This window comes from Poecilia mexicana, unplaced genomic scaffold (assembly GCF_051168715.1).
Source record: "Poecilia mexicana isolate PSO_F unplaced genomic scaffold, ASM5116871v1 scaffold_23, whole genome shotgun sequence".
Lineage (NCBI taxonomy): Eukaryota > Metazoa > Chordata > Actinopteri > Cyprinodontiformes > Poeciliidae > Poecilia > Poecilia mexicana.
In genome coordinates, this window is record NW_028263392.1 from 10,841,797 (window position 1) to 10,869,147 (window position 27,351).

The 27,351-nt window shown below is 41.4% G+C and overlaps 2 protein-coding genes across 2 annotated transcripts; one reads left to right on the forward strand and one right to left on the reverse strand.

The window, feature by feature from the left end:
* The first annotated feature begins 96 nt into the window (after positions 1–96).
* Positions 97–10,626, forward strand: cracr2ab (calcium release activated channel regulator 2Ab). Its single transcript, XM_015012898.2, has 19 exons — positions 97–389; positions 1,054–1,136; positions 1,235–1,429; positions 2,135–2,246; positions 2,867–3,056; positions 3,151–3,297; positions 3,823–3,913; positions 4,234–4,329; positions 4,860–5,047; positions 5,150–5,221; positions 5,315–5,363; positions 5,449–5,531; positions 6,016–6,670; positions 6,758–6,896; positions 7,974–8,055; positions 8,259–8,373; positions 9,348–9,449; positions 9,610–9,686; positions 9,809–10,626. The coding sequence occupies exons 3-19, from the start codon at positions 1,283–1,285 to the stop codon at positions 9,894–9,896; spliced, it is 2,433 nt and encodes an 810-aa protein (XP_014868384.2). The 5' UTR covers positions 97–389; positions 1,054–1,136; positions 1,235–1,282; the 3' UTR covers positions 9,897–10,626.
* Positions 10,627–11,317: 691 nt separating this feature from the next.
* prmt8b (protein arginine methyltransferase 8b) lies at positions 11,318–26,833 on the reverse strand. Its single transcript, XM_088002922.1, has 10 exons — positions 25,607–26,833; positions 23,970–24,194; positions 22,415–22,570; positions 20,488–20,551; positions 19,696–19,838; positions 19,288–19,375; positions 16,381–16,496; positions 13,987–14,137; positions 12,616–12,737; positions 11,318–12,066 (listed from the first exon to the last, which is right to left on the reverse strand). The coding sequence occupies exons 1-10, from the start codon at positions 25,673–25,675 to the stop codon at positions 11,983–11,985; spliced, it is 1,218 nt and encodes a 405-aa protein (XP_087859048.1). The 5' UTR covers positions 25,676–26,833; the 3' UTR covers positions 11,318–11,982.
* Between the last annotated feature and the right edge of the window lie 518 nt (positions 26,834–27,351).

The window sequence follows — 27,351 nt, forward strand, 5'->3', positions numbered from 1 at the left end:
TTTTTCTTCAAACTAACACAAAATCATTATTTGTTTTTTCCCCAACAACACACCAACAGTCAACTCCTCAGTTGACCGTTGGTGAGTGGTTTTACTTTTCCACTGCGAGCTAAATCATTAACATTCAAGCAGTCGTGATTTTAATTTGCTGTCATCAACCAGATTAAATGCTCTCAGCCTACAGAAACTAGAGTTAAACCTGCGCCCCGCTCTGTATGTGCACGCAGGCCGAAAAGCCTCGGGCTGCTTCCTCATGACATCACATGGTTGCAGAATGACTTGTTGAGCAGTCCTCCCCGTAAGACAGGACTTCCTAAATGCAGAGCACGCTCGACGCTTTGTTGATATGAAGATTAGAGACAGACTTCTGCGCTAACAAGTCGAGAAAGGTAAGACATTTTTTGTTCTTTTCTTTTTTTCTTTTTTTTCTTTTTTTGGAGTTTGTCTGACAGAGTTCCATCTTGAAAGTGTGAGAATAAATAGCTGCCTATGATGTTGAGAGTTGGAAACATTAAATTCAAGAAATTTAGGGTAAATTTTGCGTGTGCAGGGACTCTTATTTTTATTCTTTTGGTTTTTGCATTGTTCCAGTTTTCTGTGAAGCTGAACATCTCTCCAAAAAGCCACATTTTTCCTCAAATAAACCAAAGTGCACGCTTCATGTTGATTTTATGAACTTTACATGATTCAGAATAAGTGAGACTACACTCCCAACCTGAACTGAACAACTTTGCAAACCAAAATGGCCGCTTGAAAGCAGAGATGCGACACCTGTTGAGAAATCGGCACCACAGTTTTACAGGCATTATCCTGTCTTGTGTTCTGTGTGGTGGGGAACTAATACGATCCGTCACACCACATTTATGTGCCTCTGAGCTGCTCGTTTCTTGCGCTGAAGGAAAAAAAAAAAAGGAACTACAGTATAGCTGCATGATTATGTAACTACATTTATCCATTCCTTTACAAAAAGTCCATCTTTCTTAACACCTTAACACATTGCAAGGCAAAAACGAAGCATGAAATCTAACTTCTTTATCTTTTATTTTAATACAGAACCCTTTCCTAGTTTTGGAGCACATTCACAGCTTGTCTCCAGGCTCATCATTCTGGTGCTGCATTTTACCTCCAAGATCATGGTGACTGTAAAAGGCTTGGGAGGTGGGGGGTGGGAGTGCGGGTGTGAGAGAGAGCCAGTGAAGTGAAGATTTCTTTCTTTTTCCCAAACGACCGCCAGAGGTGAATGCCGTTTCCCCACACGTTGTGTCGTTGAAGAGAGGCGGGCATGGAGGAGGAAGAAGAAGTCGGGGTGAACGGCTGTGGACGGAGAGGGTCGGAGTGGGGTCACATCGCCCTGCTGGATAAGACCAAGGAGTTCTTTCAGACCTGCGACGTGGAGGGGAAAGGCTTCATCACCCGCACCGATATGAGGGTGTGTTTCTGACTGAGCCTTTTATTGTGACTTGCGCTGGAAATTTCAAGTATTTTCACTAAATCTGGCGAACGTAAAAAGTGAAATCTCTTTAAAAAATATACAGATAAAGTCTATCAGAAGTTAGTTAGCAAATCAATTATAATGACAACATCTGGGTAAGTATTCGTACTCCTTTAACAGTTTTTCTAGTTTTTCTAGGATGAAAAAAAACCAAAACGTGAACAATCTGTGGATGCCTTTAAAGCTCTGCTGAGAAGAACAATAGGTGATGCGTTCACGCTTTTATCGGCGACACAATTTAGTCTCCTCATTGGCATTAATAATGGCGAATAACGAACAGGAAACACTCGGTGGCACCCCATCTGGCTGTGTTCTGGATTCTTTTTTTTTTCCGTTTATAATGATTGAGGGGGAACATGTTGCCCTCTCAGTGCACCCAAACAGCCGTAGAAGTGCTGGAGGAGCATAAAGCTCACTCACACACATACCTTAACGAAGACGCAGGAACATTACCTAGAATAGCTGTGAAAGAGCCGCGTTCTCAGGCGATTCTGCCTGGATCTTCAACCGTCGAAAGTCCCTGGGAACAGATTGAAATGCCTCTAGTGTCACTTTACAACATCCTCAGGAAGGAACCGTTTCTGGTAGAGCTCACCTCCAGCATTTTAAAAGTCCCGTCTGTTTACATTGTTCTCCCAACAGAGGCTCCACAGAGAGCTGCCCCTATCTGCCGAGGAGCTCCAGGATGTGTTTGACTCCCTGGATACGGACCGTGCCGGTTACCTCACGCTGGAGGCCTTTTCCTCCAGATTCGGTACGTTTCCTCTCCTTCAACAAACTTCCTTTCTGCTTCAGAGAGATCCTGTTTGGCATTCACAGCGTAGAGTCCTATCAGAGCTGAAGGAGATGAATAAACCTTATTGCCAAGTTGACATCGAGCAACGAAATGTGTCTCTTACTGTTGTTTTTATGGGAAATATGCATAAAAATTCATTAGTGTTTTTTTGTTTTTTTTGTTTGTTTGTTTGTTTTGAGGCGTGTAATTGTTTACAGAGGGGCAAAGGAAAAACTGCGCTGCCCGCAAGTGAAAATGGCCCGAAAATGTTATGTTGGATTGTCTGTTCATTCTGGAGTTCAGAATGTGTTTAAAAAGCGTGAACTCAATCCAACAAAGCATACGTTTGAAAGCCATTAGGAGGGTGTTGATGTGTGGGGAGAGTGGATTTTAAATAAGCCGTGGTGAACCCGATTCAGTTAAACGCTGAAACTGAATGATAATCGGCTTTTACACCAGAGAAGTTTGGAACGATCCGCAGATCTTCAACAGCAGATCCCCGAACGACGCGTTTCAGAAGTGGATCACCCACACACTCGCATACTGGAGTGCATCCCGGTGCGTTCAAACTTTGAAACTTGTTTGGGTGTACTTTTCAGGTCAGTTCCTGCATGGTCGGAGAATCTCTGTCACAGATGACCAAACTCAGGCCCCGGGGCCCGTCCTGAAGGCTAAGGAGGCTCTTTACCAGAGTCAGTGGGAAGCCAGGCTGTCGGGGGTAGAGGACGAAGAAGAGAGGCACTTCTGCATGCTGCTGGAAAGTCTCGGAGCCAGCAATGTGTTCGAGGAGTAAGCTTTGTCCGCCTTTGTCTTGTTGCCGCTTTGCATTTATTAACAAAGCCCATCATCGTCCAAATGCATTTAGCAAATCCCTGCTCCCCAGTCCAGGTGAGGTGCGCAACCTTTGGGCCCAGCTCAGGCGAGACGAGCCTCACCTTCTGTCCAACTTTGAGGAATTTCTGGCCAGGGTAACATACCAAATCAAAGAGGCCCATCAGGAAAAGAAGGAGATGGAAAGTGCCTTACAGAGGTAAGAAAATCCTTTTTTTTTTTCTTTTTTTTTTATACGAGGCTTTTTCAAGGAAATTGAAGGTGTCAATTCACCTACAATCAATTTATGACTCATGGTAGTGCAAGAAAGCAGTGGTATTCCTGATCGTGTAGTGAAAACAAAATAATAATCGCTATGTTCTCTCCTTCCCTCCTCTGTTTAGCAGAACAAAATGTTCTCTGGGTGAGTAGGGGGATTATGTAAAATTGCAGTTGTTTTTTCCAAACAGAGCCAGCATCAACTGTGTATAGAATTTCTCATGGCACCAGATGGTACACTGCAGCTTTTCTCCTTTACACTTCGCTAATTAGCTGTTTATAGTCTAGGTTTTTTTTTTGTTTTGTTTTTTTTCCCCCAAAGGGGCGCAAATTTCTGTAAATCAGTCTGTAAGTGTGTCGACATAATTATTAATACCCATCAAGCAGAGACTACAGAGCGGTCTGTTTTTTTTTTTTTTTTTTTTGTGATGCAATCAAAATGACTATAGTTATCTCTTCATCCCAGGAAGACGGCGACGCATGACAGCGAGATCCGCCACTTGTACGAAGAGATGGAGGCGCAGATCAAAAATGAAAAGGATCGACTTGTGCTGCAGGTGCAGGAGCTCAAATACAGAGGAATAAACTTTCAAACCTGCTTCTCTGTTGGTAGCATGAAAAAAAAATGGAGAAATGATTTCCTGTTCAGCATACCTTGTTTTTATAAACTTTTTTTTTTAAAGAAGTATCTCCAACTAATATGAAGACTATTTGTGATCCTTGTAAGAGATTTTCAAAATCATCATCTTCCTGAATTTGAAAATAGATACAAAAATCAGTAAAAAAAAAAATTATTGGCGCATGTCTTTGAGGTTGGGTTTTTATGTTTAACTTTTACCTACTTGTGACCTCCGAGCGTTTCTAATCCGACCTGCAGGACTCGGAGCGCCTTCAGGTGCGCAGCCAGGAGCTGGAGCACCAGCTGTTCTCCAAAGAGCGAGAGCTGGAGCAGCTCTTCCAGAAACAGAAACGGGTACGTCGATGCACGCTGCACCTTGCACGTTAATCCCCGGCACGCCTAGCTACAGTACTGGACACCTGGAGCTGCCGCCGCAATAAAAGGCAAATGCCTCCTGTTGGCAAGCAGTTGTGGCCGTTTCTCCACATTTGCTCTAATTGTGGCACCTTCAGATGGGACCGCTGCCAGGACTGTGATGTTATTGGACTTATTCAAAGGGTTTTGTTCTTAATTGATAGGAAAACATTAGCCGCAGAAAGCTGTTTGAGATCTCTCCTGCTGTGTCCTACGAACTCTGCCATGCTCTAGGATATTTGACTGACTCAGGATTTGACTCTTTCTTTGTTCTGGTTCAATTACATAGGTAGCCTGCTGAACCGAAATGGCATACAAATCAAGAATTGGTCTTTGATAAATGCAATTTAAATATTATTCTGCATTTAAAAGCAAAAGGCAGACAAAACCATATCTATGCTCCATGTTTAGCTGCAGATACTTGTCTGGGTAATTAGGAAAAACAAAAACACTTTCTTTTTTTTTGGCAGTTAGAGCTCCAGTGCCATGAGCTGAATAGCGAGAGGCAGGAGAGCCACGTGGAGAATGTCAAGCTGAAAACGACCAACGAGGAGCTGTCCAGGGCGCTGGAGAGCACCAGCCTGGAGCTCTCTCTGGCTCAGGAGCACCTGGCTCTGCTGCAGGAGCAGGCGGCCAGGCTGCATCAGGAGAAAGAGATGTAGGTAGAAACTCTTTATTCTCAAAGGTTGAACTCTTGCTGCTGGTTTTATTTATTTTCTTTCTGATTGAGAAGTCTGTGGTGATGTTCGTCCCGTTTAAGGGAAATGTACAGAATAACCGAGGGCCTCCAGAGGGAGAAGCAGTGCCTCATGAAGCAGCTTGACCTCCTCAGGTGAGACCGGCGGTTTCCCCAAATCCGGCTCTTGGTCTCTTTCCTTTAAATGTATGAGACTTGACTAGATAAAAGCAACCATGTTCATTCCAGAGAGGTGAACAAACACTTGAAGGATGAGCGAGACATATTCTGCGCCGTTGTAAGTTCTTTATCAATATATTTGCAAAACCACACTGATTGAAGATAAACTTGCGTAACCTGTTGTGTTTATTTAAAAAATAAAGCCACGAACCTCACTCAGAAAAAAGCAGAAGCAGACGGAGGGCCTCGCTGACTTATTTGATGACGAAAGTCAACCAGCAAAAAGGTAATTCATTTGTCGTCATATTTACTACTGTGAGAAAACTTTCGGGATCATTTTCTATGCTAGCAAGAATATACAGAATTTTGTGAAGTAAAAAAAAAATATATTCATGCAGAACTTGCAAAACGTTGAAACATTTCCACATTTTTGTTACATTACATGTACAAACCTGATTTTCAATTACTGGGGTCGTGTGTGGGGAAACCATGACAAAGTACATTTTACACGTTCACATTACATTTTCCTTCTCCTTTAAAATTACACATGACAATAAAAAGATTGAAGTTTGTTCTTGTGTAGTGTGAGTTTGTAGTTGGGGATGCTCTGTAAAAGTGAGGAAAAACAGAGGAAAACTGCTTTGAAGCCTGGCAGTTTAGATAAAAAAAATGTTTCAATATGCAGATCAGAAGCATTCTAGGGATTTTGGCCTGCAGATATCTGTGCCAGTCATCTCAGTGTGTCTTCTGTTTCTCCTCTGTTCCTAAAGAGACCCTCTGCTGGTGGAAGGGTCCTTCCAGTCTCTGGAGGCCTTGCCCATAAAGCACCTTCAAATCGTGTTTGTTGCTTCCTCCTCCTGTAGTGAAGACGACGACGCCCCCGCAGCGTCTACCGCCACGACCGCCCGCACCGCTGCACGTCGGCAGCGACCTGCTGCGAAGAAAGCCTCGACCTTAGCCAACGGTATCGTCAGCCCAGGCCCAGCCAGAGAACAAGACGTGAAGCCAAAGCCCAGAAGGACGTCGGCTGAAAACGCCGCCGACAGGAAAGTGGTGGCGAAAACCAGAGAGAGCTCAAACAGAGGGGAGTCCGAGAGGAAGACGAGTGAAGAGGAGGTGGACGTGCTCGGTGAGCCGACAGACGGCTGGCCGCTTCGCAGGGTCATCTCGATTGAGGAAGACCACCTGCCGCACCTTCTTCAAGGCGGACCCCAACCGTTACTGCACCAGCTCAGGGAGGAAGAAGATGATTATGAAGAGGAAGCTCATAGCGAGGCTGAAACCAGTGCTGTCACAAGTCCTGATCTCAGTGCGACGCCTCTTTCGAGACTCGCCACTGTTCCTACCGGATCTACTAAAAAATCCCAAGTGAAGAAGACTCCAGTGTCTCCACGATGCCAGCCTGTTGGGAGGGAGGCCAAACCAGTGAGTCTACTGCTTCAGTTTGTCTCAAACGAGTCATTACGAGTTTTAGTTTGCGCAACAAATACAACACATTTTTCTTATCCCCAGAAAGCAAAGGAAAGCGCCGTGTTTGCCCCGGATCGTCTGTTTAAGGTCGTCCTGGTCGGGAACTCCAGTGTAGGCAAGACGTCCTTGCTGCGCTCCTTTTGTGAGGGCCGTTTCCACCCGTCCACAACGGCTACTGTGGGTGAGAAGAAAGACATTAATGCTGCGACCATGAAACAAACAGAAGTCGTGTGCTTATAGACGTTAACAAAGAAGATCTGAGGGTGAATAAGTATCACATGGAAGGGCTTATGAAGTCACACTGCCTGTCTTAGAGCCCCGACTCACATTGTACAGGAGATTAAGTGACTCCTTGTGAATTTTTTTAAGCCTGCTTTCATCCTTCACACTCAGTTATCCTCATTCCCTCTCTTTTCTCTGGTACAAGTCACTCGAAGGTCCTCTGGTGGCCGTTCTTGAAAAGAATCTTTTGCAAATCAAAGCATATGCAATGCTGCTCACATTTCTTAGCAACCCTTGTAAAAAAAACACAAAATAACTCCATGCTGTACATGGCCTGCATTTGTATATTGCTTAAGTCTGAGGACTCCAAAGCAAGTTACACTTTACATTCAGTCAATCGTTTACACATTCAAATTGTTTTATTTACTTTTTTATTTATTTACTAGTTGTTGGTATCCCAATCAGTCCTTTATATAGAGGTAATTGTAGCCTTTTTAAAATACATTTATAGGTGATCAGAAATTCTAAAATAAACCCATCTAAATGATAAAAGTTTTTTTTTTTTTTTTTTTTTTTATCAGATCAGACATTGATCTAACAGTAAACAAAAGATAAATACGTGGAAAGGCAGATATTTCCGACTTTCTGGTATTGTGGGGATCTGTGATGCTGTGATCCAAAACACATCATGTCATTATAGGTAAGACTAAATTCTGGTCTATCATCAAAAGGGACCTGCGAAATATACAGCAAGATGATCAATTTTTTATTTCCCAGCTGGTACAAAAAAACAATGTTAGTATGATTTTTGTTTTTCCTCCTCTAACATAATTGGAAGTGTAAAAAAAATTGTATTTTACTGAAGATTTTCAGTGTGAGATTAAGCTGCTGCAATAGGAGATGAATGTGTTTTACTGCTTTACTCTTCAACTAGCCGTGCCAATAAGTGCGGCCAGCACTGCGTGCTCTCTTATGTAACTGGTACATCAGTGTAATATTTTAATATGGAATACATGCTAAAGCTTTTTCTCACTAGGCATCGACTACAGCGTGAAGACGTTGACACTGGACAATATGCAAATAGCAATGCAGCTTTGGGACACTGCAGGACAGGAGAGGTGAGTTCATTTTCAGATGCAGAAGTATTGCAAGATCTGTCACAGACGCTTAAACCATCAGCTAGTTAACTTAAATGCTAATAGTGCTACTAATGAACGGCTGCATCCCCCACGCAAATGATTGTGAGACACTGTAGATTTTCGGTGTAAACGTCAAGCGCCGTGTTTTATATCCAACCTAGTTTGCTCCGACCTTTACCCAGGTTCCGCAGCATGACCAAGCAGTTCTTTCGCAAGGCCGATGGTGTGGTGTTACTGTATGATGTCACGGTGGCGGAGAGCTTCGCAGCTGCCAAACCCTGGCTCCTGAATGTCCAGGTGGGGAATTTAACCCGGGAAGCTTTACGCAACCGGCTGTTCCAAGTTGTTTTCAGGTCTACGTTTGTTCTTCTTTCTATTTCTCAATGACTTTTAGGACACCTGGTTTACTGTGCTTACTCCAGGGGCCTAAACATGAACGATAAGTCAGGAAAACCCGCGAAAGCATTGGACTTTGTTGAATTTAAAATAAATTTAGGACTTCAAAAAATGTCCAGAAAAAATATAAAAAAAAGACTTCACATGTTGAAGTTCTTTAAAGTACATTCACTATATTCACTATAGCTTTGAAACAAACAAACAAACAAAAAAAAGTCTGTCATTTTGGAAATTTTTAGGTATTTATAACCAAATGGGAGTGAGTAGCCCTTAAATTATTGTTTCTCACCATACAACACAAACTTGCTCATTAATCTTTTACTTAAAAGATCTGAGCACCATCAAAGCTATTCTTGTGTCCTCATAACCCAATCTATAACAAATTTATTTGTTTATATTCTGATGTGGAAAAAAGGGGATTCTTGTGGTCTGATAACCACCAAGATTAATATTTAAAAACAATATTTTTTTTGGCCCAATTAAGTTACTTAAAACAGAGAATGTTATAGTTAGAATAATGTTATTACATGTATTTTAATCAAATTGAATTAAAGTACATATTGTGCAAAATGTTACAGTGTAGCAAGCTTATCAAATGCTAGCAGCAGTTATTTACTCATGCTGTCTGCTCCTGCAGCCCGAATTCAGTCAGCTGCTTAAAACACATGCTGGCATTATTTTCAACATTTTCAAACAGCCTCACCAACTTCCTATGGATTCGGTCTGGGAGGGAATCGTAGGGGGAAGGTGGTGGTCCTCAAGGCCAGTGGTTGGGACACTGCTGCTTCCACCTCAAGCTTTGATTAAATCTAGTCCATCTCACAGAAAAGCAATGCGTAAGCTAGTGGTGCCCCTTTTTTTTTTTATTTTCCCAGGAGGCAGCAGGTGAGAGCATCCCTATTCTCCTGCTGGGCAACAAAATGGACATGACAAGAGAGAGGGAGGTGTCTTTTAAAGATGCAGAGCAACTAGCTTCTGTAAGTTTACATGTGCCTCCAGGATAATACACGTTCTAACTTCTTCTTCTTACTTGTAAAGAAACAGTGTAATAAAATTCTGCTTTGTCTCTATGTGGAAAAAGAAACGCACGTCACATGGTTTCACATCCTTTTTTTTTTTTTTGCTCATCTTTATTAGGAAAACAAGGTGATGTTCTTTGAGGTCAGCGCCTACACCGGCAAAAATGTGACCGAGTCCCTGACTCACCTGGCCAGGTAAGACAGTGACTTTGAAACACCTTAGTGATAAATCCAGTTGCTCAGGAGAAGCTGGAGTGAAAATGGGGGTGATATGGCACTGTTGACTCATTCTCTCTTCCTGCTCTGTGTGTTTTTAGGATTTTAATGGAGCAGGAGGACACGGTAAGAGACACAACAGTCAGCCTCAGTGCTCAGCCCATTAAGAAGAAAGCCTGCTGCAAGTGAAGACACCCATCCTTGCAAAAACAAGGACAGATTGAATTTCTGACAGCAGCAATTTACAGAGTCCTACATCAGATTCTGACAGTTGCACAAAAGCAAAAAAAAAAAAGAGTAAATTAGATGTTGAACTGCTGTAGAAACCTCACTTTAAAAGGGTTTCTTTCAAAAAAACTATTTTTATTTCAGCGAGAAAAAAAAAACAACATAAAAATGTAGGTGTGAAGAACTGTATTTCTTGAAGAAAAAACTGGTGAAATACTGAAGCTCCAAGAGTGTCTACCTTAATGAAAAACATGTAAATAACACGTTAAAAAACATGTTAATCACAATAGTGCAATGTCTGAGATTTAGAAAGTATCTAATTGTAAATTAGTTGGTAATATGTGTGATTAAAAAAAAAAAATCACCCTGAAAACCTTTATTAATGATATGTTCTCTTTTTGATGCATCTTCTGCTGAAAAAAATAAAAATAAAAAAAAAATAGTGGGAGAAAACGGAAAGAGAAACCGCACACATTTTATTTTATTTCACATTTTATTCATCATCACATCCAACTTTGTGTCTTTTTCAATTTTCGTGGGTCTTCCTATTTTTCAAAAGAATGACCCAAGACATATTGCATCAGTGTTTCTTTGTTGTCTTAGACATTTTCCTGCGGGGGTTTTTTTTTTCTGAAGCCTAAACACATTTTGTTCTGAGTTGGTGACAATAAAAGAAATGTGTGAAGCAGCATTTTCTATATCTCTGGAATTGATGGCCAACGCCTGCTCCCCCATGCCCCCGCCGCCCCTCACTCCACAACCCAAAAACCACAAACAGGAAATGATGACTCATCTTACTTTCTATGCAAAACAACAACAGAGCCTGTCTGTGGAGTCCCATGCAAATCCAGTCTCCTCGTTTACAAATCACACCTAAGGTTATGGCATTTAAAAATAATAATTTAAAAAAGGTAAAAACTTTCTACACAGGCACAAATTTCTGGATTTTACTTTCTTTTTTTCCCAGTTTTAGTTCAATTTGACATTATTATTATTTTTGACAATGCAACATCTCGTTAGTTTTTAATGAACTAAATATGTGGTGACGTCGACTTGAGGATAAAGGGGCCAGTAAGCATATCATTTCCCAGTCATTGTTACAATCCATTGATCTTGATTTAAACATTTGCTTTGAGTTTAAATTACTTGCTTTTATTATTATTATCTGAAACCACAGATATAAACCTACCGTATAAACCTAGAGACTGCTTTATACGGTAAGATCCTGTTAGATTCTGAAATCACGTTTGACGTTTCCAATTTGCACACGGTAAATAATCATTCCAAAGCTTTTTGTCTCATTAAAAAAAAAAAAATAAATCAAAGAATCTCTTAAGAACGAGGCAAAAGTCATGTTTTTTGTATGCCGTTACATTCAACAATGGGGTTGCAGTTGTTTTTATGATTCCTGTCAGAAGTTTACATACGCTTATCTTTCGAATTAATGTCATGCTCATTTGGCGCTTTTAATGAATCATGTTAAAAGCACCACAGGATGTGTCGAGGATAGCTAGATCGACATTCTTTTTGTAGTTTTTAAACAATAAAAATTTGGTCCACAAGTTTAGATTACGCTGGGTCAAAATTACACATGCGGGTTCAAACACACGTCCATCATTTGGATACATGTGTCATCACAAGTTGCAGAGAAACAGCAACTCCACTATGGTGAACATCGACAAGCTCGTGGCATCACTTTGTCTGAATATTTCAACAATTTTCTTACCGGAAAGAGTAGACCCAGCTTTTATTTGTTGTTTTTCAGATATTTCAAATTATTCAAACAAAGGATCTGTATAGGCAACGGCCGTATGTAAACTTCTGACCGGCTCTATCTGTGACGACGCTATTGCTGAGAGAAGATTCGACGCTCATCCTGATTGCATCGCTTCCATGCAGACTTGACGGCATCCAGTAAAGATACCCGTTTGCCTCCCACCCTGATCAGCTGGACCGCTTCCTGGACAGCCTTCGTCCTCCAGCTGTGTCCGGGGGGGGGGGGAAGGGGTGCCTCGGGGCGGACCTGCGCCGGTGCCTCTGCTTGCTGCTAGCGCATTTTATAGTCGTGAGAAATGGCAGCTTCACATAGTTGTCCTTTAAAATCTAGCTCAAGGGTGAACTCCAGGTCGCGCTGCAAAAAAATGTGAAGTGAAATTACTTGAAGACAAAGCAAAACTCCCACACACACACACACACACACACACACACACACACACATGAGTAAAAGCATAGAAGCTGACTCAAATGCAATGAGCTAAATGACATCTAGACTCATTCATTTTTCAATTAACACAACATAAAATTGTTCAAGCCATTAATTAAAAGACATTGGCCTGGAATATATATATATACATTTATATATTGTCAGAGTTGACAAGATGGGTAAAGCTTAAAAAAAAAAACACTTTTAAAGTCTGCACACTGTGAAACATCAGAGCTTTAGAAGGGCCCAATCAAAGTCCAGACATAAATACAAATGAGAATCTGTAGCGAAATTGTTTGGAATAGACCTTTAATCCCATCCGACTGAGCTTGAGCTAAGAAATATTAAATCTCTAGAGGCGAAAAGCAAATACTTCAAGTTCTTCTACTCCACAAATAATCAGTTCTATATAATTGTATGTAAATTATTGTAGCGTTCTATAAGGACCTGAGTAACATCAGCGCTTTTGAGTCTTACCACGTTCTTTTCATTGGGTCTAACGGTGATGCTGCCAAATATCTCTTCTCCTTTCTTGACAGTTAAGTAGTCCTCTAAATAAAACACAGTCTGCTTCCAGTGTGTGCTGGGAGCATCTGGAGCTGAGGAAGAAAAGGGAAAAAATGTAACTCAGAAAAAAAAACAAAAAAAAATGAAATGAGGAAAGAAAACAGGGGAAAGAAATTTGACTGGTTAACTTATTGAAAGAAGGCAAGGAAGACCGAGAGGGGGATATTGTCTTGAGGGAAGTAAGGGTACGAAGAAATTGCACACCGGTTCTGGTGAGCTCTAAACTGCCTTGGGCCTGTATACATGGAAATTTTTCTTTTCTTTTTTTAAAACATACTGGCTGACATCCACTCACCCAGTGGGAGAAACATAAAGGTGGAGAGGAGAGAACTCCTTCAGTGATGCTCTGCCTCGGCCCCAACAGACACAGCCAAACATAGAACCTCCTCTACACGACATTATGTAAGCAACTGGTACGTGAATGTATTAAAACAGGCTTACATAACGGCTTACGCAGAGTCGAGTGGTGATTCCGCCGGCAGCAAACACTAGTTTGATTTGCGTAACTTCAGCAGAGCGTGGCCAGGAAGCGGGGAAGGTGAAGCGATTAGCGAAACTGCTGCAAGGCGGTGGTTCGGAACGTGCAAGTAACAGGTTGATGATTTCTGGCGAAACCTGCTGAAGGTATTGTCACCAGGTAGCATGTAGGAGTACGCGTGAAGCTGAAAACCAGGGGTTTCTGTCATCAACACGTGTTTGGAAGATGATGCAAGTTCCCTTTGTGTTATTTTTTTTAAAGGAGGTTTGGTGAAGTGGAGGAACTTGTTGGCGTAATTTAGCCAATGGTACTTAAATGCCCTTGTATTTTCGAATTTAGTTTTTGGTTTAAAAAGAAAAAAAAAAAAAAAATCAGTCGATATTTGGCAATTAAACGTATGTTAAGGATGTGTTTTTATTTTGCAACATAATCTCACATTACATTTTTTTTAGAAAATTCCAGTGTTTAATTTGAGTGAATTCATTTGATGAGAAAAAAATAAAATAAAATATGCATTTTTTTGTTCAAATAAAGTAATAGTTAAATTAATGGCACAATAATTGTTTCTCGCATAATTTTAGGTTCCACAGTTTAGTGTAAAATTACTTAAATGTGTGTTCAAATAATCAGAGTTTTTAACCAGCTTTATAGATATTGCTCCATAAAAATCAGTGGGTGGGGCTAAAACTAGTTAAGCCAATTTGATCTTATATAGTATTTAACATGTGAAGACTTCAGATTTTATGACATCTTTATTTCCAACATGACAAATGCATATTGGAACGAGTTTGTTCCAGTCTCACCGGTGGAGAAGCCCGTCTTTTTGTGACATTTGGTGAACTCCATATTGAAATAAGTGACCAAAGCGTGAACGTAATCGTTGCGCTGGATCTGCAGGCAGAAAGCCGAGGTGAAGGACAGGTCCTCCGGCTTCACAGTGTAGATGTCCACCTCCTTGAAAACACACACAGAAACCATATTTGCAGTATTAAAAAAAATAAAATAAAATAAATAAACTGCCTGTCCCCGTCGTTTTCGACCGATTCGGTCGATGCTGGAGCAAGTGGGACGCAAGACGCCAGCGCTGCGCCGCCTCCCTCGCACATGCGGCGCGCGTGAACATGCCAGAGCTGCGTCGACATTCACCATGATTTTTGGTTCATGTGCGAATTTGTTGCGCGCGAAAAGCCCACAGGTTGAATCACGGCTGGATAGTCAAGCATGTTCGCACTACACATGCTGTGTGGGCGTCCTCCCTTGAGTCCTCTTGGAAGGGAGGTTTTCTGGGGCTGTGTGTGTTATATTCAAGTCCTGCCTTGTGGCTGGCGTTGCCTCAGAGACATCTTGGACTTTTCAGCAACCTGCTGCACCATCTCAGCGGGGCCCCGAAATAGAGAGAGAGCAGTTGACGTCCCTCCTTTGCATGGCAGATAATGAGTTACGTGATTTTTTTTTTTTTTTTACACTGAGACCTGTTCATTCCGCCCAAGCAGCTTTACATCAGCATGACAGATTGTGATTTAACACCTTTGTCCTCTCCAGTAATACCAGGACCGTATCTTTATGCAGTAAAATGGGGGAGGTGAGAAAAAAAAAAAAAAACATGGGAGTGACTTTGTAATTTAAGCCTGTGAAGAATGACTGACGGCACAAATTAGGATAGTGTGAGATGGGAGGGAGATGTGCAGCTGAGCTCTGGATTTACACGCATGGGGCTCTGCAAAAGTATCCATACCACTTAAACTGTTTAATTGGGAATAAAAGTGGCGGGCCAACTCAAACTCTGTGAAGCAGAAGTGGTTTTCAAAATCGTTGACGAGGAAATGTCTGTAAAGTGGGTGCGTATATACTGTGCTTTTCTCCCTCTCCATCCTTGGAGTCAACACTCTGTGGAACCTCTTTTTGCTGCTGACGCAGTCTTTTGTCACACAACCTTTACAATTAAAAGGCCAGCCACTTTTTGCAAAAAATAATGTACACTCACTCAGACTGGATAGACGGCATCTGTGACCAGAACCGGTCAAGTCTTGTATTTATGCAACTTAACTCGCATGAATACTTTCTAGAGACGACGTATTCAGGATGATGGACTCTTTCTTAGTTTTCTGCCACACACACAGCAGTGTTTTGCCTCAGCAGTAAATGTTGTCGTCCAAATTGCTTTTGGGAAACTTTAAAGAGCATTTCTTTTAAGTTTTCTTTCTTAAATTGCTTTCATTGAACCACTCTTCAATAAGAGTCAACTTTGCGTGGCGCGCAACTAATCGCTGACCTCTGTGTATCTCCTCCAGAGATATCACTATTCAAATGAAGGACTGAACGGTACTTTGTGAGATGTTTGAGGCTCAGTGTACTGTTTTGTGACTTAATCCAGCTTTAGACTTCTTCGAAACTTTATTCCCCGAGTCGTCTGAGATGATTCTTGGTCTGCATGATGCTTTGTTCTCTGACAAATATCTGAGGCCTTTACAGAACAGCTGGATTTATGCTAATCATAACTGACGGACTTCTAATAATTCCTTACCTCAGATTTTATTTGGGAGCATCAGAGTTAAAGATACTTTGTTTGACATAAAAAAAAAAAATAATGCCGTTTTCTTTTCGCCTCATGTTGATCTGTAACATGAGTTTTTAAAAATAAAGACAGTGTTGGAGGAGCAAGTGAGAAGCAAGACAGAGAGGCTAAGAAGACAAAAGCACTGGATAATCCAAATCGAAGAAGAAGAAGAAATAGATGGTGCAAAGCAGATGAAAGAAGGCAATAAAAGAGGAAGCTTTGATAGAAGCTATAGTGGACAAACAACAACAAAAAAAACTATCAATCTCTCTGAATGCTCTCATCTTCTCTTCATTTGGGAGATGAAAGACAAGCCAGCGTTGTATCCTGGAGGAAGGAAACAGACCTGCAGTCTATTACAACTTGCCAGAAAGCTCCATTATGTACTAGAAAATAGCCTCGGCAGACGGCAGGCGCTCAGAGATGCTGGAAGTGATATCTGTCGGTGAATTTCCAGAATTTGAGCACATAAAAGATACCACCTGGATGTGTGCCAGAATAATAGTTGGGGGGGGGGGTTGTGTGTTTGTGTGTTGTTGTTTTTTTTATATTTTTGTCAACGTGTGACAGAATTTGACTTGAAAGACTAAACAATATGCCCAGCGACTCTTTCTGGGAAGCGTTGCATAGACACACCTACCTTTATGAGACAGGCGTTAGTCACCACCTGCTTTGGATCGACCACATCCACCAGAGGCTCTTTGATGGCCACGTTGCGAATGCAGCTCATGTCAAACCCATACACGTTTTCCCACCCTGCATAAAAAAAATAATAAAAAATTTTTTTACACACATTTCCAAATGATGCATTTTATTATTATTATTATTATTTTTTGGCACGTTCAATGCATGCTTGTATTGCTTAGTTCTACTGGTTCCTGCTCTAAGCCTTTCAGCCCAGATCAGTTTTTGTGTCTATCTAAGCTCAGAGTGAAGAAAGAAAGAAAAAAAACATCATTAAAATAAACTCCAGCCTCCTCCAGTATGTCTGGCAGCCATGTTTTTTTTTATTTTAATTTGGACTGAAAATACACCAAACAACCCTTCCCTCCTCCAGTCCCTCTGTCCCTCCACTCCACCTCATTTTGTCAGGAGGCCAGACGCTGAGAACGTGTGGCTGAGGAACGCAACACCAACGCGTAAGCTACTAAAAATAACAATCTGAAGCTTTCTCTATTCTTTTGGGATTTGCGTGAAACGACTGCGCCTCGATTTTTTTGATGTTTTTAGATGTAATAAAAGTGGGCCACCTGTGCGGCGGATGGAGAACTCGGCAGGAGTCATCCAGCGTCGACGCCAGATTGCGTGGCACCTTTTTAAAATGAGCGCTTTGATCTTGACCACAGGTTTAAGCCCGGACCTCTGACTGCGGCAGCTATTTGAGCACATTCAGAGGGTGGGCGCTCTGCGGGACACTGAGGACTAATCTCCAAAAGGATTTCTTCTTTTAGCTAACCCCAGGCGGCATGAATTTGCCAATGCAATCAATATCTGTTTGTTCATTTCAACAATGTAATTCAAAATGCGATTCATTCGGTGGAAATTATGTATTTTAAATGTTTACTTCCGTTAATGGCTTGCGGTTAATGAAACCTCGACACCCGGATTCTCAGAATATGAAAAGGGATCGGGAATCAGGGTAATTCTGATTTAATTTCCATTGAAGGACTTTGACTCCTGCTCACATAACCAAAGGGTACAAATACCAGCTTTAAGAACCATTGTATAACTTTGCTTAGTTGGCCAAATGACAAGTCGTAGCAAAGGAAGACGAGAAACACAAGAGCCAACTATGTAGTAGAGCTAAAGGCTACTACGTAGCAACTTGATTTTCCTTATCAAGCAGAGCCACAGACTGTTTACATCCAATATTCTAATTTTCCCAAAACATTTTTACTGAACTGCATATTTGTGGGTGTAACTAATCTCAGTTTCATGTTTTGAAAAAAAAAAAAAAGATGTATAAAATGAACTTTTTTGCTTTTTATTAGTGTAAATGGGGTTCATCACATGTACATGTGAGAAACATGGCTGTCCTATATTATTCGCTACGTCCTTAACAGCTTCCTACACACCCGTAGCATAGTGGACACTTAAAACAGAACACTTCTTGTGGGACTTAAACCCTACGTTTCTAGGTGAAAGTACTTTGTCCTCTGCAATCCTCACGGTGGCCTTGTTTTGCTCCGTAGAACCTCAGGCGATCTGTTCTGAATAGACGCCTGTACGATTATTTGCTACATAAAAAGACGGGACCTAATTTCAGTCACGCTGAAAAACAACAACAACAAAAGAACACTCCTGTTCTAGTTGAGTCTGAGTTGTGAAGGTGCCTTAAATTAAAACAGGAAGGAGTGATTTTCAACACAAGAAATGGAGGCAGGAGCTAGCAAAGGGACGAGTTAACCTGGAGCTCCAACATCGTATTTTCTCATAGTTTCACTATGATGCACTCCGCCAAATACTAAAATACAAACCTGTTCCTTTCCTTCACATTTTTTCCCGTTTACTCGCTACACTGAGCCACGCTAATTACTGCACACCCTGGGACATATTTTGTGTTCACCCTTGGCAGCAAATGTTTTAAGTGTGGATTACAACATGAATGCCATGAAATAGAAGTTATGTGTGCAACAAAGACAAAATGAAAACCACTTAAACTGATTCAAATACTAATTAACATTTTGTTTATGTTTTATCTTTTGTCACGAGTGCGCATTTACATTTTTAAGAGGATAATAAAATATTCTACCTTAAATTTGCGAATGCCAAAGCTTCAGCTTTTTGCCAAATGCCAGAAAAAATTATTATTATGTTTTTCAAAGTCAGACATTTACATACATGTAAGTATGAATCAGCTTTTATCATGGTAATTTCCATGGAAATGTCAAAGGTTTTGTGTATCTTTTTTCTCCCCAGGTGGCTGGCACTCTGACTCCAATTGTATTTTTGCATATTTGTTTAAACGGGTGAGTGTGACACTTGACCACAGGATGACCCCGAGCTACGTTCACAGTTCTGCTCCCAATGCATTGCTTTTGATTTTCTCATGATGTCACAACAGAAACGGAAGCGCTTGAGGCTTTGCCTGAAACGACACCCACAGCTGTGCCTCAAGTTGGTGATTGAAGCTCAAAAGAAAAAAACATCCTACTTGTGTCTCCCAACTTGAAAGGCTGGGCAAACGCAGATTAGAGTGGTTTTGGTTCCTGACGTTTCCTATAAATGATTTTACTACGTGTAAAATCTTGTTCTGGTATTCAGCAAACAGAAATTATTTTGGTAGTCTTAACAGACTTTAAATAGGAGAAGTTAAGGTTTGATTTATTGTCAGATGATAATACAGAATATGTAAGTAATATTGACATAGTTTAAGCTCGAGATAGGCTCCAAGAGACCAATATTTTTTTCTTTATTGAGTCTCAGAGTTCTAAAGCGAAGACGATTCCCTCCTGCACTGACTTCACCTGCATCACAGTAATTTGTTCGAATAGCAACGGGGAGAATTAATCACATGGCCGTTAGCAAATCCTAAATAATTACTTACAATGAATCTTGAAATCCTTATACTGCCTGTCTTCAATGGCCACCACATAGAGAGCTGCTCGGTCCGGGAACATCAGGCCTCCGGGCTTCTGCACAAAAGACAGACTTCAGGTATCCAGAGAACAAACACAAAAGGCCATCCATCATTTTCATTGTTCGCACACCTGGCATGTAATCTAGGATCACATGTACCGGCTTTAAAGGCCTCCAGCTGTTACCGGGGCCGGCAACAAAATCACTCACGCATAACCCTCAGCACCTGGGCACGCACGCCACACGGCAAAAGCCCTCTACTTAATCGCCGTCTCGTCTCTTTATGTGTCAACGGCCTCGTTTGTCCGTTGGCGCGGGCGAACATGCCAACATGCAAAGCCTCGCGGTCAAGCATGCGCCACGATTGCGGTCGTACCAGCCACTTGTCCCTGGCGAAAATGACGGTGTTGAGCATGGACTCGTAGAAGAGACAGTAGCCCATCCACTCGGAGACGATGATGTCCACCTTCTCCACGGGGAGCTCCACCTCCTCCACCTTGCCCTTGAAGATGGTAATGACTGCACCGTGAACAGAATCAAGGCAGCAGGAGACAAATTACTTCCACATTTCTTCATTCCCGTAATGCACATTAAGAGAGATTCGTGCTGGGTTTGTAGCCCGGGGTAAAATGGTTTTAATGTCTTGTTTTCTCATGCCTTTGATTCTTGCGTTACATATTTATAAAACCATATATTTTTGCAATTTTTATTATGTAATAAAATAGCTATCAAGTCTAAGCAGTAGAGGAGTTGGTACTGTTTTTCCTCAGAATTTTTTTAAAACGATATCCTTATCTCACAAGCAAAGTAGTTGACATGTCACAATTAAACAGCATTCACTGACTTTTGCTTAATATTTCAGGTGCAAAACTGCACTTTCTCCTGCCAGTCCACCATCTGCGTTGCACAGGGTGGGCTAACAATGGAAATAAACCCCTCTGAGGGAGCCAAGATTGATGCCAAAGACCGTGATTGTCAGACAACGGAAACAAACTGCCAGTTAGCCATCAAGAACGGTGACTAACACTGTCGAGCGTGACCGCAATGATGGAAATATGCAAACGATTTTCCACGCTCCTTCTAACCCCCCCAACGCCATTGCACAGTCCCGCGGCCCAAACAGATGGGTATCTAAGCACTGGAAAATGGAAAATCACCTTTGACTCACCGTTGTGTAGGTGATTGGACTTGATAATCTTCTCTGAATATTCAGATATGCTTGAGCATTCGATCTGCAGGAACAAGTGCGAGATCACACACCGGGCATAAAACAACAGTCTGTTCTTGAAGCTGTCAAATGTTTCTTGAAGTGTTTACACAACGCGTGGGTATATGGTTTTAATGAGACATGCACACGTGGGAGACGCCGAGCTCTCTGCAGAACCCCTCTAGCTCCATCGCATTCGGCAGACATTCTATCCACAAACTTCTGGTTTATTTATTCAAATTCGAAGTGGTTGATAAAGTATAAATTGGTACACAGATGAATAAAACTGTGCGTTTCAAACCAATTTAGACAAATTTTATCTACCAGATCGCTTCTGACAAATTAGTTGCAGTGGATTTCATTGAGGGATCTCAATATAAAGAAACAATGCACTCCTCCGTTTTCATTTTTAGTAAAAGAAAACTAGACATGTATTGAAGTGGATTCATAGATTTCCTTCTACTTCACTGTTGTTTACCATATTGTGTTTGACACTTAAAACTTCTAGAAAATGCACTGAATCTGGAGAAAAAAAATACATAAAAAGGTTTAATTTAGCAATTCCCCACAGATTTGTTTTGAAGCGAGCTAAGTTGCATTAATATTTTGTCATTTATATGAATGGTTCTTGCTTCTTATTTGGGCACCATCCATCCATAGCAAACACCAGGAAGGACGCCACATTTCGTCACGTCGGGGCAGCACAGTGACGCTTACATGCACCTCTTGCGGTAATACCGAAAGGCAGAATTTAATCAAACTCCTCTAATCCATCTAAAAACTAATATTCTGTCTGCTACAAGATGTAACCGTCGTTAAGTGTAATGAAGTTGATAAATCAAACCTGACAAAATGTACCTAACCGTCTGCCTCAGATAGAGTCCCTCCATAATAAACATCTGCGATCATTTAGTCGGTGCTTCGCATTGGGAAAGATTCACTCACAAAACGGCAAAGCAGTTCATAGGAAAACAAACTCTTACATTGATGTTGTGATATTCAGTTTATTTTCTCTAAATAGTTTCCAATAGTTTTTTTTTTTTTTTTTGCAGTTTTAGCAAATACGTCTAAAGTGTCTCGCAGAAATATCCACTTTGTCATATTACAGAATTAAATGGGATTCCACATGACCTTTTACTCTTGACAACCCAAAATCAAATTCAGCATCGTCATTTTCCTTCATAATTACTAAGTAACGTCTCCCTGTCTGTACTTTTTGAGCTTAAAGCGTCGTGAAGGCCAAGGAACACAGCAGACAGGTCAGCGATTAAGTTGTAGAAATGTTTAAAACTTGGTTAAGTTACAAAACCAAGCTTTGGAAATCTCTGCATGGTGTATGGGACAATTAAAGGCAGTTTGTTGCACTAGATCATTCTAAGACAACTCCAAAATGCATGGCACACTTTTTCCTCGCATTCTCGTTTTATATTTAGACGAGAATTTGTCTTTTACCTTCCCCTTAATATTTAGCCTCAGATATATGATGTCACATGCTATTTAAATGTGTTTTATAACTTTGTATTTTTCTGTTTTTATGATGTACAGCACTTTGAACTGCCTTGTTGCTGACGTGTGCTGCTGTACAAATAAATTTGATTGATAAATCTAAATGAAAATCTTAATTTAAATAGCTGCAATTGAACAGATACAATGTATACAATATTCTAGTATAACCTGTTTTTGTATACGATATTGTGTATACTTCTAATTTAACACAGTATGTGGGTCTACACAGTAATGTGGACGACTGATCTTTGAATCATGGCCAATAACAGTTTCCGAAGCCGTTTTGAGTTTTGTGCTTCCTTGTCGGGATTTACCAAAAACGCGGTAAGTGTTGGATTGCGGCATCTGTTTGTGGACTGTAAGGTGGATCTATTCGCCTCACCCCGTACACGTGTTTGGCACCGGCGTTGGCAGCAAACATGGAGAGGATCCCTGTGCCGCTGCCAACATCCAGGACGATCTTATCCTTGAACACATGCTTGTTGTGGTACATGGCGTTGCGGTAGGTCAGCGTCCGCACCTCGTCCTTCAGCATCTCCTGTGTTGGAGATGATGATATTAACAGTAACATATGTTGACCACCCAAACAGCCTTTACAACACCGAACCAACGACACGCTTCAAGGAATAGCTTGATTCTTACAAAACCAGACACAAGTTTGCATGTAAGCACATTATTTGCTTGTATGTGTGTGTGGAGACAGACAAACAGAATCCAGGCCAGAAGCCTTGGTGACAGTCAGGGCGTCTTGAAATAGACAGGAGTACAACACAAAGCCTTTGGGGACTGCCTGATATCTATCTCCCTAAGCTCATGCACAGATCCCACTTTCTTTCCTATCTTGCTTTGAACTCTTTAATCAGGACACACTCTTTGTCTGCAAGCACACGAAAAAGCTGACCCACATGCTAAATAAGGACACCATTTAAAGAAAAAAAGAAAAGAAAAAGGGAGGCGGGGGTCTATATGTCCCCAAACTTTCTCACCATATTTCCGTCACACATCAAGGTCATTAGTTAGGCTACTTCCCCTGTAGTGCACTGCAGATTATTGTAAGAGACAGGCAGAGATAGTTTTCACTTATGGAGTGCTGATAATGGACTATTATGCAGCCTCTGGGGGTCTTTCGTGCTAGTTAATAATGGAAAAGCCCTTTCTTTTTGTGAACCGAGACATGCTCCATCAAGACAGATATTTCAACGGCCCTCCAATATTCCTCATCATGTCACCGCTAATGCATATACCTCGGCAGCTGGTGGATATACAGGTGCGCTGTTGTAGATTTCTGTCGGATTTAAGATAACGTTTTGGATTATGAGGTTATGAAGTGCATTTTTGCGGGTGAATCAGGCAGTTGGTGTTTGATTTTCTGCTTACAGAAGCCATAAAAGGTTTGAACTCCCAGTGTCATTTGGCAACTGCCAAACTTAAGGTTTTCTGCAGACAAAATGCAGTCGTTTGTTTTCTAGACACAGAATATCTATACTCTGGAAGGAGCCTTCATTGCATTCCCGCAGGATGACGCTGCCACCGCCTTGCTTCCAGATAGGGATGATTGTTTTAAGGTAATGTTAGTTTTGGACACTTTTCAGATTTATGCTTCAATTCCCTCCACTTTGCAATTATGCCCTGCTTCATGTTTGTCCCAGTGAAATAAACTAAAGTTTTTTACTTGTATAGTCAAAAACACAATGTTGAAAATGTCCAAAAGAATGAAAACTTTTTCCAAGTCTCTGTGGAAGGCATGAAGTAAAACCTGTCTTTTCATGGAAGCAGTAAAATTATGTTTTTTTTTTTGTTTTTTTTGACATATCCCACTGTCAGAGAATCAGATTCTAAGGGATGAAACTCGTTGGCAAAGTTTAACAGGAAGCATCTGGTGTCATTCTTCTGCTCTAATCAGACCATGCTTCCTGCTGTCGGCCTGGTCTGCGTACCTCGTGGATGCCAAAGTGGGCGTAGGAGTCAAAGTAGTAGTCCCTTGATGTCATTTCCTCCGGGCTTACGAACTTGGCAATCTTGCCTCGTCCAGGACAGGTGGCGAGCGCTGCTACATGAGGCGTGTGAGGAATGCAGGGCACATGATGGGTTGTAGGCACTGGTTTCGGCAGAGGGGAGGGCTGTGCGGACTGGGAAAGCGGGGACCTGACAGGCTGTTGCCGCTGTGAGCGAAGAAATAGAATGAAATGAGCTCGGTTAGGTTTCTGTCAGAATTTAGATGTTAGATCGATCAAGGGACAGCAGCTGCAGGAACATTATGAGAGCGAGCAGAGAGGTTCTGTAAATATGTAGACATAATGAAGGCTCTGAAGGAAACTCAGCACCATGAACTGTAGCAGTGGTGGCTATCTTAGAGGATTTTTTTTTTCCTGCATCACTGGCAAATATTTTAACTGACTTTTTTTTTTTTTTTTTAGTTTTTATTCATTTATTTTACCGATTCTGGTGGGAACTTAAGTGTTTTCACAAATATTCCTATCCAGCAGTAACTGCGACTGTTTCTGTAGTGAAAAGTACATTGCATGGTGTACATCTTTATATTGCATTATACTAAGATAAACTCAGCATATGGAAGTCTCTCAAAATAAATGCACTAAACGTACTGAAAGTGGCAAAAGATGCCAGAATAGTAGAAGATCCTAAAGCTGCTGTGGAGTGGGATTTCCCAACTGACAGAGTTCAAGGACAAAAAGTGAAAGGGAACAAAAAATAAAGGACAAAAGACTAAAATAATCTTGCTTAGCTGCACTCGGTTGATTATTGTGTTTGGGTTTGCCCATTATTATGTCCACTGATGATTCTTTTCTTTTCTATTTTTTTAACTGCTATGTACAATATATTCCTCGTTTATTTCTGGAAACATTTGGCACTATACTGCAGGGGGAGGTAAAAATAAAAGTCGATATGAGGGATGAATGAAACAGAATACAAGCTGGGAAGACCGAGATAAAAAAAACCCCCATTTTTTAGCACAAGTATATGTGGCCACATCAATTTTTTAGCATTATTTCCACAGTTTTGGCTCCCTATATAGCCTACTATTATTTTGTCCCACCTGTGCTACATGTAGACAGTGTTGTGCACATTAAGCCCTCTTTTAAAAACGCACGTAAAAATATATATATATTTTTTTTCTAGCGATATCTCGTGTATGAAAGTGCTAGAAATGCAATGGCTGCGATCTAATTCTGCACACCACTAGGACAAGCCGGTTAAAGACGCAGGTTCCGTTTCAGCACCAAGGACAGCGGACATGCACCCCGGATCATCGCCCAAAAGCAAAGGGATTCTCTGCACTCTACGTCGCTCACTACCGTTGCTATTACACGAGTCTACGGATATACTTGCAGACTCCGCCAACATCTGCAGGACACTAAAAAAAAAAAAAAAAAAAAAATCACCCCAGAGTCAGTGATGTAGCCGTACATTACTGAATGCCGAAACTAAAAATGCACATAATTCTGAAAACGTTGTCACTACATGTATATTAAAAAAAAAAAAAAAAAAAAAAAAAAAAGAGAGAGAGAGAGAAATCTGAGAGAAACCGAGTACAGGACACCACAAGGTCCCCTACCTCCGTGCTGTCCGCCTCCGCCATCTTCCGCCGTAGCAGCAAACACCGCGACGAATGCCTCAGTCCCATGAGAGCCGGCGAGATTTAGGCTGAAACTCTTTTAAGTGCCTCAAATCGTAGTAAAGACGTGTCAAAAGGCACGAAAAGCCTCGGAACATATAAACTGAGGGCTTTTAAAGACGAATAAAGTCATGACACTAATCGGCTTAACCTGTCGTCATCGACACAAAAGTTATGAAGTTCTACGACGAATCCACGCGCCGGTGAAATGTTCTTTTATCCATATAGTGTGAATGTGAAAACAGGTTGTTTTAGAGGGAGGACTCAGTGTGGGAGGACTCGGTGTCTATTGGCTGGAGACACCGTGTTGCGACTGGAAGGTTGTAGGTTTGATGCCAGCAGGAGACTCATCATCATCATCATAGCTCCGTGCGAGCTGGAAGACGAGATGCAGAGTGTCACCCCACAACCTAAAATCCAGCAACGTCCCAGAAACAAAACTCCTGCTCTCCTGACGACGTATGCGGCGCCTCCAAGAAACTGGAACTCCTATGATAAAAGTCGCGCTATTTCCATCTTCTTTCGCAGAGGGGAAGTCCTGTTTAAGTGTACTTAATCCGTCGGGGGAACCTCAAGCCGCTTTGAGGTGTGATATGACAAGAAAGAAAGGAAGAAAAAAGATGCCAAAACAAGAAACGGAGCCAGACTTCCTACGCACTCTGAAAACTATCGGTCTCTGAGTCGCTCGCTCTTTTCTTTCTTTCTTCCTTTTATTTATTTATTTATTTATTTATTTATTTATTTATTTATTTTACAGAAACTAGATTAAAGATAGTGCCCAGTGAGATTATTCCCACAACAAAAATAATACTGAAAATCACAGCTAAGTGAAGACGTTCGGATTTTAATATACTGAGTTTTGGTCAATCTGCCGAATTACAGAAACAGCTAATTCCGCTTTTAGTGTATTTGTGTTGATGACATCACAAAAGGCACAAGACTCGAGCCTTTTGTGAAGGCTGACCCTACTAATAAAGACTTAAACCCTGCTAAGAAAAATGTCCAGTGTTATAAATTTACATCAAATGTACAAAACATAACCACTAAGATGACATATTTTCAGCATTGCAGAAAATATGTCCAAGTTGAGAGTGTCCATGGAAGCTTAGGGGAGCGGGGATTTTATCTTTATTAAATAACTATTTAAAGCAAAAGTAGTTAAGCAAAACTGACTGACATGTTTATCCATGTAGACTGCTGATAGCAACCAGCGGGGTCTCCAACGCCCTGATTGCAACCCCAGTTTTGATGCACTTTATAAATAGATGCCTGTATTCATAGTAACATTGCAACATTTCACATGATTCCGTGTCTGCGCTGGATTTGTACAGACGCATGACGTAGACATGACCTTGAGAGTCACAGGGGAACCCCCTGGGTGTGGCGTTGATTGTGTTGAGGCTTGGGTCACTTGGTGGAGCGATGGATTCATTACTGGTGATCTGCTGCTCTTGAGGATGCATCGTGCCAACAGCTCCCCTGACCCACATCATGGGAGCTGTGCTGGGTTCTGGTGGGGACCTCTTTGCCCTCGATGGGTCATCTCACCAGACGGGTTGGTGTTATGGCCTCCCTCCCTTGGTGCTTCTAAGTGTCAGTCACTTTTAGTTGAGCTGATGGGCGCCCAGCAGTTTAAGTGGTCTTGGGGGGGGGTTTCCCCAGAGAGGTTCCCAAGTCAAATTTTT

Coding starts and splice junctions, on each gene's coding strand:
- cracr2ab (XM_015012898.2), top strand. CDS start 1,283: ATGGAGGAGGAAGAAGAAGTCGGGGTGAACGGCTGTGGACGGAGAGGG. Junction 5,048..5,149: donor CTGCATCAGGAGAAAGAGAT/GTAGGTAGAAAC, acceptor GTCCCGTTTAAG/GGAAATGTACAGAATAACCG. Junction 9,450..9,609: donor ATGCAGAGCAACTAGCTTCT/GTAAGTTTACAT, acceptor CATCTTTATTAG/GAAAACAAGGTGATGTTCTT.
- prmt8b (XM_088002922.1), bottom strand. CDS start 25,675: ATGGGACTGAGGCATTCGTCGCGGTGTTTGCTGCTACGGCGGAAGATG. Junction 20,552..22,414: donor GTGCCAAACACGTGTACGGG/GTGAGGCGAATA, acceptor TTGTTCCTGCAG/ATCGAATGCTCAAGCATATC. Junction 19,376..19,695: donor TCGCCAGGGACAAGTGGCTG/GTACGACCGCAA, acceptor TCTTTTGTGCAG/AAGCCCGGAGGCCTGATGTT.